The sequence below is a fragment of the Dermacentor variabilis genome, chromosome 9 (assembly GCF_050947875.1).
Source record: "Dermacentor variabilis isolate Ectoservices chromosome 9, ASM5094787v1, whole genome shotgun sequence".
Lineage (NCBI taxonomy): Eukaryota > Metazoa > Arthropoda > Arachnida > Ixodida > Ixodidae > Dermacentor > Dermacentor variabilis.
The window spans coordinates 68,398,776-68,413,471 of record NC_134576.1 but is presented as its reverse complement, the minus strand read 5'-3'; the positions used below and the strand labels follow the sequence as shown (position 1 = coordinate 68,413,471).

The window sequence follows — 14,696 nt, the reverse complement described above, 5'->3', positions numbered from 1 at the left end:
AGCCGCGGTGGTGATGCATCACCGCGGCGGAGCGATGGGGCTAAAAATTGGCGGTTGGATTAGAGACGCCACTGCGCCACCTGGAGTCTTGGGCCTATCGGTGTTGGTGTATTCCACACTTCGATCACGGAGTTGTACACTTCAGTTTCGGTGCAGTTTCGGTTTCGTCGGTCAGGTCGCTGCGTACGGATAGCAGCGCTAATACGTCACTTTTTGGTCATTCTGAGGGCGCACCTTCCATATCCTATGCCCTGGGATCGTAAGGCTCCGCCTTAAGCATGGCATGAAATCAAACGATTGCACTGAAAGTGTCCAGCAGAAGGCTTTCATGCCCTTATTGCAGAAAACCCTGGGCGCACATTGTCCTTTCCTCCCTGCTGCGTTTCACTTCGCGTCGATCATCGTTTTAAATTTCAAATGCTACCTGTCAGACCAACGTGAACTTCCGTTCGTTTCTGCAGAATACAAAATATTGGTAGAATCACACGTCTCCGCCTCCGTCGCCGGCAACCCTGATCACACTTCCTTCAAGACCGCCATACGGAACCTAATTTGAATTTACTATACTCCTATCTGTAATGCCTAAATGGCGTTGAAAGTATTGACTTTTTTTTTACTCGTGTCTAGTCTTCCCTATTATTATTATTTTTTTTTGAGAGGACGGGGGATGTTATGGCTTCGTCTAAGCTGCCCATTCTTTCTGAGCACTGGGCTGTTTTGGTGCGTTCCAATGGGAAGGCCCGCTACAGCACCTGGAGCTATATATAATATGCGCACACTCGAATGCCAATGACGTGCACGCCACATTCTGCGGCACCATTGGGACGCTGTGATACGAGCCCGTCGTGAGTGAACTTGGCGAACCCTTCTGAGTACTCGTGCAGTTCACCCAACTGAGAGCAAGAGCACGGCAAACACGAACGGGGCACATTTGCGACGCTTTCGTTATTATTATTTTCTGTCCGGCATGGTGCCAGCCAATAGTGTCGCGTCTAGTGTCACGCTGCGCGGCGAGTGGGCTGTAATACTGGCCTGCAGTGCCTTTGGAAAGGGATTCATCGCGGGCCAGTTAGCTCTGATGAACTTCGTTTTGTGCTTCGGCGCACAAGTCACATGATTTCATTGAGAACGCGGTCCCGCGCAAGCCGAGGTCCTTCCTTTTTGCACACGGCTTGTCTGCAGCGAGCGGCCATTGTGTTTGGCCGGGCGAGTAGACGAGTAAAAAGGTTGCTATAGGCAAGTGCCAGAAAGCGAGAGAATTCGCTTTTTCCCGTTGAAGACATACCGCGTGATGCCTTGATCAATCTAAGCCTCTTTAATTGCGGAAGGCGAGATGTAAATAGCAGTGCACTTCGATATCACCGCGCGTTGCGTGAGAGAAAATTTCACCGAAAGTGTGACGCGCATTGGTGATGTCAGCCAGAACGCAAACAGTGGGCGACGTTGCTTGATGACCTTACATGCTTAAGGTGACTCTACTGCGCCCATATTACAAATTTTTACTTACATTGGGCCTTGAGATTGTCTGTAAATGAACAGCGAATTGAATAGCTGGGAACTGATATTAAGGGAGGTAAAACAAATAAACGTTCACAGTTTAAGTTCTGCAGCACGGGCGCTTAGACGAAGCACAAAGTAAAAAGAGGCACACTCGCATTGCTCAGAGTAAGTGTCGTTCATCTCTGCGCGCTTGTAGTTTCTGTGACCACACACACACCAATGGAAATTACGTGCGCCTTGTTTTCCACCGCTTCGAGCCCCTGCTTCACCGGGTCCCTTCTCCACGAGCACTCGCCCAGGAGACTTCGCGCAGGCGTGCTTTGTAACCAGGAAGATGCGCTGACTACATACAACGCTGCGCCGACGGTGTTCTTAACAAGACGTGCTGTTGGGCTAGCCTGGTTCATGATACGCAACAAAGTCAAAAGAGCGCGGAACAAGATAGCTCGTGTCTTCGACAGTGATGCGCCTGCACTTTGTCTTGTGCTTGATTGCGCTCTTTCGATTTTATTCCGAAAGCGTTCTAGCCGTGTGATCTGAACCTCTTGCCACAGCGGGCACGTGATGAGCTGGACTGGAATGCTGGAAGTCATCTGGAAAACGTCGCACGGGAGAATTAGTTCGCGGGAACGCGGCTATGCTTCGCGAATAAAATACAGGCGCCCCGTTGTGTTTTATCTTTCCGCGCGAGCTTAGCTTTAAGTGAATGGTTGTTCCTACATTTGCAAGGCAGCCGCAAAGAGAGCTCGTACGACGTGAAGGCGATGCATCGACGAAACTTCCCTGTTTCGAGGGCAACAAACAACAACACAGGCGCTGCCCCCCGGACATCTCCGGTAGGATCTTCACTATAGGTGAAGTTGTATATCGACGCGGTTCCTCGGCTGCGCTAAAAGGCGCAGTGTCCACTATAAACGGCGCGGTATAGTGTACAGCATGTGGTTTCGTATGCACTACACGGAATAGCATGCCCTATATGGGGTTTAGCATACACTGTATACCGGCGCCACAAAGGAAGACTCGAGATCTCCGGCATCCTTTTTTCTTCCTCCGAGAGCGCGTGCGATTTTTTTTACCGCCGCAGGAAACCGCGCCAATTTGGAGGGTGCGTGTGGATTTGTATTTTTTTGATCTCGCCGCGCCGTTGTCCGAGTTTCGCCTCGCGTCGGTGGGAACTGGGCGACACGTGAAATAGAGGAGCGCGAACAGGCTGTCGACTCTGCGTTCGTTCGTTCGCACGCCCGCCCACCAACCCGTCGGGACGGCGGCGAGTATAGAACGGCGAGAGGTGAGGTAAAGGTGGGGGGGGGGGGGGCGTGTATAGTCCGATTAATTATTCATCAGGGACGGACGGCCACGCGCGTACGGGTTTGGCGCGTTATATGCGCGCGCGGGCGGTCCCTCCCCGTTTAACTGGCCGTGCGTGAAAGCGGAGGGGAAAGTCGGCGTGACAAGGACGAACCTACGCACGACGACGCGTGTGAGCGCGTCGTCGCCGTGGACGCGTCGTCGTCACGAGGGGTGTGAAAGTTAACGTGCTCCAAATGCGAGAGCGCCGAGCAGCGCGCCTTGCAACCGTCGTATACATTATTGGGCTCTTCTTAGGAGCCGCATATATATATATATATATATATATATATATATATATATATATATATATATATATATATATATATATATATATCGTCCTTGGCGTCTTCCTATTCTACCTGTCCATATAGCCTCGTTTCGGGGGCAGCCTTTCTGTTTTCTCACCAGCGTCGCGTCCTCCATTCGGCGTTACGGGTCGGCCTGCAGTACGGAAACAATAGGCGCGCGGGATTTGGCGCAGAATTAACGCAGAAATGCGCCTCCTGGTGACGCGGGACGGGTGCTGCGAGCCGAGCGCGTTCGCTGCGTCCCGCTGGGGCCGGATGGTTGCGCCCGGCACCGCCAGGCCGGTGTGCAGAAGAGAGCCATGGGCATGCCCGGGATAAACTGGGCGACCGCTGTTGTATAGGCAGGAGCACGGGAACAAAAGAGGCGGACGTAGAGATAAGATATATTTATCTCCTTGGAGAATCAGAAATTTCAGTATCCGGCCCTGCACTATAGCGCCAACTCCACGGTACCGATAAGCGTTCACCGCGGGCAAACCCGCCGAACCCTATCCGCACCTGTATCATAGCCACTATTTTCGGCTGTTTCCGGGTCTTCTCGCAAGCATTCTTGTCGTACAGCTGCCATCCGACAGCATGTACCAGGCATGGTCGTCGCTCTCTTGTAGTTTTCTTGTCGCGGATGTCGGAACTAAGCTTAGGGCTCATTTTTTTCTCACGCGTCCTGTGTGTCGTTTTCTCTTCCGCAGGGAGGCTTGGCTGAGCGCGGAATGCTTCGTGGCCGGCCCTGGCAGCACCGGAACGGCAGGCAGCAAGACAACTCCCGGCCATGATCCTACCGCGGCGCAGCGTGTCCTGAGAGCCAACAGCGTCAGCGCACCGCCGCCGCGCTGGTACAGCGCGGTGTCCGCAATAGTTCCTCCTCGTCACCTCGCTCAGCGGTTGGGAGCGCCGTCTGAAAGCTTCAGCGCAGTGCTAGCGGAAGGAGGCGTGCCTTGTGGTTACTTAGGCGAACGCGCATTCCACATCGCAACCCGGTGATTGTTGCGTGCCTCACGTCCCAGGCGCGTCTGAGTGTTTGATCTCGTGTGTTCGGCTGCGGTGTTGTCCATCGGTGTTTACCGCGCTTCAAAGGCAGCGCCCAGTTCGACCCACCAGTATACCTCGGGATGCGCGTGAGTTAGCCTCCGTTAGGCGTACACGCAACGCACCAAGGGCACCTACCCATTGGCGCCGGTTCTTAATTTCCCTGAATAACACAGTCCGCACGAAGACTTCGCTTCCGTACCCGGTTCCTGCGGAGGTGCTTGCAAAGCTACGGCAACTCCGAGCGGTCCGCCTAGATTGCCCCTGCCTTACTTGCCGTGCAGGGCTACGGCAGGTCTACTGAAATCGGTGCGCTGCTAAGGTGCCCGCCTCGTGCATTGCCTCTGTGCCTGAAGTGTGCGAGCGTGAGTGCGCGCGCTCGTGAGTGGGCGTAGGACGTGAGACCCCAGGTGAAGGCGTTCGATCGGACGAGGACTGCCATCCGGCCAAAGCCATGCGCGAGGACGACTTCGAGGTAGCCCTGAAGGTGGTCGTGGTGGGCAATGGAGCCGTGGGCAAGTCCAGCCTCATCCAGCGCTACTGCAAGGGCGTCTTCACGGCCGAGTACAAGAAGACCATCGGCGTCGACTTCCTGGAGCGCCAGCTGAGCATCCGCGGTGAGGACGTGCGTCTCATGCTCTGGGACACGGCGGGCCAGGAGGAGTTCGACGCCATCACCAAGGCCTACTACCGAGGGGCACAGGGATGCGTCCTCGCATTCTCCACCACGGACAGGGAGTCGTTCAGGGCGATCGAGTCGTGGAGGAAAAAGGTACGTCGGCGGCGTCCTCTACTCACTTGGCGGTGTACAGTCAACCGCAAAAAGTTTGTGGACCGCTGGATGTGAGAGAGAAATTTTGGTACATGATCCTCGTTCCCCGCAAATATAGAATTGGCTTCGCCGTAAGGGAAGTATACAGTCGAAAGCAAAGGTTTATGGACCACGCGACCACCTCGGTACGCGTTACCCGTAACATATATAACGCTATTTTCTGCAAATGTTGAATTTATGCGACCTTTGGTTGTCCCCGCGGCAGCGGGGAAATGTTGTAGGCGCTTCATGTACCGCCTCTATGTTGGCGAAAACCGAGGGTTCAGCAATTTTCATTGAGCCCATATAATTAACACACACTTAACAATTTTCGAGCGCACCACCCCCTATGACATGCCGCACACTCTCACAAAATGAAATCTTTTTGAATTATCCGCTCCTTCCGGGACTCCGTGAAAACACGCTTATAAATTTTTCGAACGCGTCTAGTCGCAATAATGGCTTTGCTTTAAAAGTTGGATACCTCCACAAAACCCAAACACCATTTTATTCCAGAGAAAATTAAAACAGCTTGTTTACCTGTCTTTCTGGCCACGGTGAGTACATTCGTACAAAAAAGCAATGAAATCTTATTCGAGCAAAAAAAAAAAGAAAGAGGAAGGTTTGCTAGTATAGTAATTCATAATGAGTAATTGGTTTGCTGAGCTATCCACGATTGAAAACGTTCTCGAGCATGTCCAGAACGCTGCTATGTGATTGGCGTTATGTTTTCCGCGATAAATGAGCATCGTTAAGTACCAAGCTATCAACAATGAACCGTAAGACATTGTGGGGACGTGCCCGAAGCCTCGGAAAGCAGCCTAGTTAGTATTCGAATCACCAACCTGGTTACTGTACTCGCGGACAACTTCCCGTTGACTTCTGACGCGAAAGTTGCGGGGTCGGAGCTTCTGCACACGTATTCGTACGCAGTGTTGTCGGGGCGAGTATGGAATCGGTTTCGATTTCTCCGACCTTGCATAGCTCCTTTTCAGTTAGCGAGGGCAGACGCAGTAGACGCTGCATGCACGCTTGTTTTGTGTGCTTTGACAGCCATTGAATGTTGAAGCTGGTCGTCAGTCTCAGAGGAGAGCGCTCGCAGGCACGACAGCAAGCGACGAACACTGATCAGAAGACGCGGGTGTCGTGTTGCCTTTGAGGAATGCGTAAAACGTGCGACGGTCACGCGTGTGCGTAAACTCGAAAGGGCAAAGAAAAAGCAATATATAAGAATGTATAAGTATCTGACTGGCAAATATTGCGTCTCGTCTGAGGTAATGTGCTGTACAAAACGAAACAGTTATGTTCTATATTCTTCCACGTGTAAGAAAGCGTGGACGAAATTGCGGGACTACTTCCAGCAGCGGCGCCACAGGCGCACTTCGCTTTCGTAGCCTTCACTACATAGCCAAGAAAAGTTGTCTTCGAATATTACTAGTGTATTAGAACAACATAACCCTATGCACTTGCTTCTACATGGCTAATATACGGTTACAAACTACTCCCAAGTTCAACGTTTCTTCAGATCCCGCGGTACGCAAACTTTCGCGGTTGCCTGTATAAGCTAGCGGATCATGCAAGAACAGAAGGCAGTTACAAAAGAAATTGTCACGTGGTCTCAGTGGTCTCGGTGTTCCCGGCGTCACACAGGTCGCTAGCATGCGCAGAAATGGACGTTGTTTCATTGCGCTATGTTGGCTGCTTGTCGCCATTGTCACCACCGAAAAGTAGTGGACGTTTAACTGCCGTCAGAGCCTTAAATGCGTCTCATAATAACTGTGACGCGTATTTGTCGTTGAATGGGTTGCAGCTTGCTCTCATTCTTTTGATGATGATGCTGCCTTTTTGAGTGATGCTGGCTACTTCTTCGTGCTTAAATACAATACACAGCAAAGATAGACCGGCTCAAACAAACAAACAAACAATTAAGACATGATATTTAAACAAAATATAAATAAATGTCAGTGCTTGCTTACTCACAGTTAACGGAGTCTAAATTAGCACACTTTACGTTACAACACGCATCATTTGCACAGCAAGTGACATACGGATACTTCCCGTAGTACGGGCATGGCCATAAATCTCCTGAAAAACTTCCCGAACAAAAAGAAACAGAAAATAAGGAAAAAACGAAAACCGTGTCATGCAGCACAGCTGCATCGTAATTGCCATTATGCACTAGGTAGCTAGCCGAAGTCAGATTTAAACACAAGCCATTTGTGTGTAGGCATTGTAGGCCTAACCAGCCTAACTCAGTTCGCTTCAAATAGAGACGTGTTGAGGCGAGTGCGCTTGAGGCAAGGTTCTAATATACGTTGCATAATGACCGTTTTTTTTCTTATGTTAGCTTCGCCGCAATACTGAGCTGTTATGCGGCGAAGCAGACAAACGTTACTGTGGTGAAGCATATGAAGAGTTGAAAGGGGCCACTGTCAAAGGGACATAATACGTGTTTCTTAATTTTACACGTGTGCACGCGCCTTCTCAGATCACAGTACGAGCGCCGAGACGTCTAATAGGTGCACTGGAAACCATTAAGTGCTCTTGCTGACGTTGTTGTGATTATTTGAGCCCTTGTTCCGCCCGCCATGCGCGCCCCGTATTAGAGACCGAAATGGGGCTTAGTACGCACTCCTTAATTATGCAGGTGCGCGCGCGCACAGTACGAGAACCGAGACGTTTGACTATGCTGCTGGCCATTCAGAGCTGTTCCTAACGTTGCTGTGTCCTAGGAAAAAGAGCCAACTCGTTTCTTGGATATGAAACCTGCCGCATGGCTTTCATGTCTTGACTGCGTAATGCCACATTTTTAGAGAGCCATCGCTGCCTGTTCATGACAAAAGTGTTTCGCATGTTACCGTCACTCGCAGGTGGAACACGAATGCGGCTCCATACCAATGGTGCTGGTACAGAACAAGATTGATCTCATGGACAGGGCCACAGTGTCCAAGTAAGCGCACGCACGATTCTCTTTATTGCGGTAGAAATTTCGTCAACTTTGGAGGCGCATTTTCCCTGCCGCCGTCGCCGCCGCCGTGCTGTTCTAAGAAAGTCAAAGCGTGAGGTGAATTCGCTACCCGCGCGCGCCGTGTGTTGGTGGTCACGTGATGTGACGCGAATGCACGGGGGGAGGGTGTTGAGAAGGCTAATGGTTTTATGCGCGCAGTTTTCCCGCGCGCCCAATGTTGGAGTTCACGTGATTGAACACTCGCTGCTCCATGGCCTGGATAGACGAGAAGCCCGCTGTGACTGCCTGCGTGAACTCGCCACCTCTGAGACTCGGCATATTGGCCGAGAGTGTGTGGTTCCGGTAGTTTTTAATCGATGCGCACTTGTTCGACTGCCCTGCCGTATCTGTGCCCGCGGAGTTGGAGCACCAAAACTTACCGCGCGCTCTTACGGCACGATCACGTGTTGGAACGACTCCTCGGGCGCAGAGCCCGACGCAGAGTGATGCGCAGAGCTACCCACTGGTTATTTCTTTCCTCCATAGCCTGCGCATAGGCGACCCGCGGGCCGCATATTGTTGGTCTCATCTGCTGCGGCTGCCAGGGCGAAGGACAAGCATGCATGGGCGAGGAGAGCAGGTCGGTGGCGTCATGCGCGCCGTCTTCCCGCGCGCCTAATATCGTAGGTCACGTGATCTGATACCTCGCAAGGTAAATTCGCCCGCGCGGCGCGGGTGATGACGGTGCAAACTGCACCACGCGCACCGCTGTTCGCGCCGACAGCACTTGTGGTTTCGGCGATCTGTGCGACAAGACTGGCCGTACACTGCAATATTTTATCTTCATTTTTATTTTTTTTATTTTCTGCCTTTCAAATGTAAGAACCAGAACAGAAGCGAAATTATCTCACTAGAGGTGGATCACGCACTGCGGCCAAACCTGATGTGCGCGCCTGTCAATGGTGAACACTGGACGGCGCGCACTATTTCTTCACTTATGCTTGGGCCGCGCGCTCCGTTGTTCAAGTTTCATTTGACGCTGATTGTACGTAATCGTAATGTTTACCAGGAAACGTTCGCGGTGTACGCTATGCACGGAGGCGGGCTTTCTGGTAAAAACGCGGCGTCCTGCGTGGGCCGCGATGCGGCGGAGGCGAGCACCATCTGGAAGTGTTTCAAGGAAGTGGGCGCGTCGCTACGTGGACTCCGAGATATCTACGCGCCGGCGCGCGCAAATGGTGGACGCCGTCGGCCGTTTATGAATTGTAGAAACGCTGGAAAAGGGGGTCTGTTTGAGTTTTCGCGTAACAGAATTATGTTTTCTCATATAATCAAATTACAATCCGAGAGCTATCATGTGTGCAGGTTGTGTGAAATCCGTAGTTTACGATTTCTCCACGTATTTTAGCTTGAGAAATTCGATTAATTTAGTAAATTTCTTGCGTCACATGGAGGGCCTGGGTATGTGTGGTTCTAAAATATCTTGCCAATGCGACGTCCGACACCGACGCAGGTGTTCTACGGCACGGGATCCTTAACACTATCACGTTAAAACAGGTGGTGATGCTGCATTGTACTTGTGCCGCCAGTTCACCACGATGCAACTGATTTTAGTAATGCCTACTCGGGTATAATTAACTGTTTAGCGTCAACGACGTAAAATGCTGACTACGAAAGAAGCAGACTCAAACTAACTTCAATAACTATTCCTGTGCCAGAACAGCTCAAAATACTTCTGTGTAAGGGCGTTCGCTGATTGGCCAGATTTCGTACGCCTGAAGAGAGGAATTTTGGGCCTATTGGTGATGCATATTTGAGTGCGGAAGCGCGAAAGACAGGACAAGCGCTTGTCCTGTCTGTCGCTCCTGGATTTGTTCCGTCTTTCACACTTCACCGCACTCAAAAATTCGTGCGCCAGCTACTCGTTGTGATGTGATCGCTGCAGCGGTATATTGCGAACAACGGAGGCAGTTATGCATTGTGAATACGGATGAGCTCCAAGGGTCGAATGCAGAGAGTTTCGTCCCTAAGTGATGTGAGTCTCTGGTCAGCCGCTTCCACTAATATGCCCAGCATCGGGAACGGCTGAAATATTCTCTTACGAACAAATATAGCTTAAGAGCTTTTCGAGAATGTGAACCCTGATGTTGTCATACGCAACAATACACGCGTGGCGTTAGACATATATGTAAAACAAGGCCGAATGCTAGCCTCTGCGTCAACCGTAGGACAGTTTAGGTGTCGCTCTACTCGCGATTGACGAGATTTTCGTGGATCCTGAGTAAGCCCGTCTAGAAGAGTTTTCTGAAGATGCGCCCGTTCTTTTGAGCAGGGAGGAGTCCGAGGAGCTTGCCAGGAGAATGCAGCTCCGGCTCTACCGCACCTCGGTGAAGGAAGACTTCAACGTCAACGAAGGTAAGTTATCGCGGTCTTCTACAACATGCATTAGAACGTATGTGCATCATACAGCCACTACATGTAGGCTCAACTGTTTAGCGCATTTGCTGACAGGCGAATGAAAGTGCAGCATTGCGTGCGCAGCTGTAACGTGGCCATCGGCGCTGGCGACCAATTGAAAGAGACAAAAATAAAATAAAAAAAGAAACAAAGGACTCTTTTAATGTATTCTCAGTTTTTCTGAGTAAGCGAGGGCCTTGAGACTGATGCCTGTTTTACATCGATGGGGCATTTTGCTTTAGGCGTTCACCACGAGGCCATGTTTCAAAGGAGTGTTCGAACAGTTCCTTTCATTTTTAAATTCTTGGCTCAAGTTATGTGGGACAGCCTGTATATGTATAGCGGTCCCGTAACGCGATGCTTTTACTGCCTCGTTATAGGATCTATGTTAAGGAGGGTAAAGGAAGGTGTGCGGGCACAACTAAATTGAGTGGCTGCCATCTCATCTATGACGTCACACCGAAAGCCGCCACCTTGAATTTGGGAAACCGAAACTATGACGTTATTTTGTCCCATGACGTCATAATCACGTGGTTTCCACCCCCATCCGCCATATTGGACCGTCACGTCATCATTTGCACCCAAATGTAGCCGCCATCTTCGATTTCAGATGCCGAAACTATGCCACCATTTTTGATTACCACGTCATAATCACGTGGTTGTGCTTCTAACCTCCATATTAGATTATGACGTCATCATTATTACACGAATTTGGCCGCCATATAGGATTTGAGATTCCTAAACTATGCCGCACTCTGATTACGACGTCATAATCACGTGAATTCACTTTTACCCGCCATATCGAATTACGACGTCATCATTGGCACCAAAATTTGGCCGCCATCTTGGATTATGTCAGTCACGTGACGTCACCAGTTGGGTTGCTATTGGTTTACTACGCCATCTTGGATATATCAATGACGTCACCAATCAATTACCAATTCGATATACTAAGGACGTCACCAATCGCGAATTGGGTTGCTTTATCCATTACGATTTATCGATTCATTGATTACGAGAAAGCGTTTGATTCAGTCGAAACCTCAGCAGTCATGGAGGCTTCGCGGAATCAGGGTGTAGACGAGCCGTATCTAAAATTACTGAAAGATATCTATAGCGGCTCCACAGCCACCGTAGTCCTCCATAAAGAAGCAACAAAATCCCAATAAAGAAAGGCGTCAGGCAGGGAGATACGATCTCTCCAATGCTATTCACAGCGTGTTTACAGGAGGTATTCAGAGACCTGGATTGGGGAGAATTGGGGATAAGAGTTAATGGAGAATACCTTAGTAACTTGCGATTCGCTGATGATATTGCCTTGCTTAGTAACTCAGGGGACCAACTGCAATGCATGCTCACTGACCTGGAGAGGCAAACCAGAAGGGTGGGTCTAAAAATTAATCTGCAGAAAACTAAAGTAATGTTTAACAGTCTCGGAAGAAAACAGCAGTTTATGATAGGTAGTGAGGCACTGGAAGTGGTAAGGAAATACATCTACTTAAGACAGGTAGTGACTACGGATCCGGATCATGAGACTGAAATAATCAGAAAAATAAGAATGGGCTGGGGTTCGTTTGGCAGGCATTCTCAGATCATGAACAGCAGGTTGCCATTGTCCCTCAAGAGAAAAGTTTATAACAGCTGTGTCTTACCACTACTCACATACGGGGCAGAAGCCTGGAGGCTTACGGAAAGGGTTCTACTTAAATTGAGGACGACGCAACGAGCTATGGATAGAAGAGTGATAGGTGTAACGTTAAGGGATAAGAAAAGAGTAGATTGGGTGAGGGAACAAACGCGAGTTAATGATATCTTAGTTGAAATCAAGAAAAAGAAATGGGCATGGGCAGGACACGTAATGAGGAGGGAAGATAACCGATGGTCATTAAGAGTTACGGAATGGATTCCAAGGGAAGGGAAGCGTAGCACAGGGCGGCAGAAAGTTAGGTGGGCGGATGAGATTAAGAAGTTTGCAGGGACAACATGACCACAATTAGTACATGACCGGGGTAGTTGGAGAAGTATGGGCGAGGCCTTTGCCCTGCAGTGGGCGTAACCAGGCTGATGATGATCGATTTATTGTGGGGGCCGCCGCTTTGAAAACCTCGGACTGAAAATTTCACGCTGAAGGGAGGTTTCACCCCAAGGAATGAAGAAACGGGATGAGTAAGAGCTAACGCTCTTAAAGATATACTCGGTTCCCGCCAGGATTGAACCCGGGCCCGCTGCCTGGGCTCGGGTTCACGCAGCAGAAAAATGCCCTATAAACGCGTCCTAGCGCGAGAAAACACGCCGTGTGACATGCGCGTCGCGTAGCGTCGATACCTGCACATGTTGCAGTGCAGTTGTATTTTATTACACCAGGTAGAACGCCATGTAGCAGATGCACAGGTAGTGGTGCAACGTGTTTAAAGATGGTTTGAAGAAAAAAATAAAAATTGAAGGAGGTGTATGCGAGAATGCATGGTAGAAAAAAGTATATATTCTGTACCTGATTAAATCAAGATGGCTAGGTGACTATGTCACCACCGGGTTTCAAAGGGGGTGCCAATAAATCATCATCATCATTAGCATCGTATCGTGCCACTTGCGTTGCAATGTGAGATGCGCGCCGCGCGGCGTCTATACGTGCGCCCTTTGCGTTGCAGTTGCACCAGGTGTCACGCCGTGTAGCAGTTGCATAGGTACCGGCACAGGGTAGATAGAGAAGTCTTGAGGAAGAAAAAGAAGATTATGGAGATATATAAATATTGATGCAGTGAAAAACATGTATGGCATACCTGATTAATTCAAGCTGGCTAGCTGACTGCTTGTGACCATCTCGTTTCGAAGGAGATGCCAATGAACCATCATTACCATAATCATCAACAGCAACGTCCCGCACCCCTGGTCAAGGGATGTGACATGTGCGCCACGTAGTCCGGATACCTGTGCTTACTCTTCGGTACACTTCATGGCGTCTCCTCGCAAGGCAAGAACCGCTGCTGCTCAAGCTACGCGCGCGCATGCAACCAGACAATGTCGGGCTCAGCAGACTGCTGCGCAGAGAGCAGGACAAGCCGCACCTCAAGCCGCAGCTCGCCGTCGACTCCGGGTGGACAGTTCAGATCGTCCTCGTGAAAACGACGCGAAGAGACTTCGCCGCGAATACCTTCTAGTGCATGGTGCCGAAAATGAAGTTCCTATGGTGCCGCTCCTCCAGCTGACGCTGTGACTGTACTGCTTGTGCCGCGCAGGCCTGCGACTTTTTTGCACTGAGAGAACAACTTTACCCGGTCTTCTAGTTTTTTTTCTGCTGAACCAATAGCACCCGAAGTTTCAGTTTGGGAAGCTAAATGAGTTTGGCGCTGCGAATATAAGAGAGCTAAAGTACGGTTGATAGACTTTTGTTCCTTGTGGTACGCGCTCGTTTTCTTTCTTTCTTGTTTTTGTGAGCGGAAGACATGTACTCACAAGACTGGCCGTGTGCTTATATTAGGACTATGTGCGTCGTGGCGTTGACATGCTTTACGACATCTTTTGCTGCGCTTGCATGTGTCGCGTGGAAGACAAAGTATTTGCGTGTCTTCTGTTATCAACCCGTCTTAGTACCAGTTTAAACAGCGATGCACTGTAAGCCGATTACAATGCGTGACGCGATGCCACTGTGTAACCAAAGGTGTCTTCGCGGTATAGAATGGACGGAAGAAGGGTTTATTACGCATAACACTGTTTATACATTTTCACGGCGGTCGCTGAACTCGGGGAAGGAGACCGCGAGACCCGAGCGCCCGCTTTGGGCTCACGCCACTTGTCCATTTCATCGTCTTACTTTAACGTTTAACAAACATAACGTTGGTACTGCAAACAGTGTTTTTGGCGCAAGGTTGCACATATATCTTCTCGATGACCCACCGCTTAACCTGACGAGTCACATTTGCTGCTGTTGGAGTTTGTGTTTAGACTGTCACGGTGACGTAGTGTGCGTGTGTGTCAGACGGCGTTATCTCTCCTGCGCAGTGTTCCGGTACCTGGCCGAGCGGTACTTAGACCAGATGAACAACCCTGTAGACGACTACGTCCGCGGACCCCACTCCAAAGGACTGCGTGAGTATATCAATGGCAACCGATAACGCTTTCTGCGGAACACGCGGAATTGTACTATATTAGTACCAGCGCAGGTGTGTCCGTAAGAGTTGCCGTGTAACGCGAGGTTCTTTTTTGTTCTCAATCACTCACGTTTCAGGTCACGCGGTTTCTTTTCTGAGCCGAGCCTCCCCATATACAAATGCCAGTTGGCTCTTTAACTCGCTGGTCT

At 50.2% G+C, this 14,696-nt stretch overlaps 1 protein-coding gene across 1 annotated transcript in view; it reads left to right on the top strand.

Annotated features, from left to right (window-relative positions):
* Window positions 1-14,696, top strand: part of Rab23 (RAS oncogene family member Rab23) — a 98,068-nt gene that overhangs the window by 64,877 nt on the left and 18,495 nt on the right. Inside the window, exons 2-5 of the mRNA XM_075704441.1 lie at window positions 3,848-4,956; window positions 7,866-7,945; window positions 10,275-10,357; window positions 14,399-14,485. Coding sequence (XP_075560556.1) covers window positions 4,639-4,956; window positions 7,866-7,945; window positions 10,275-10,357; window positions 14,399-14,485 — 568 coding nt within the window. The 5' untranslated portion in view covers window positions 3,848-4,638. The remainder of the gene's footprint in view (window positions 1-3,847; window positions 4,957-7,865; window positions 7,946-10,274; window positions 10,358-14,398; window positions 14,486-14,696) is intronic.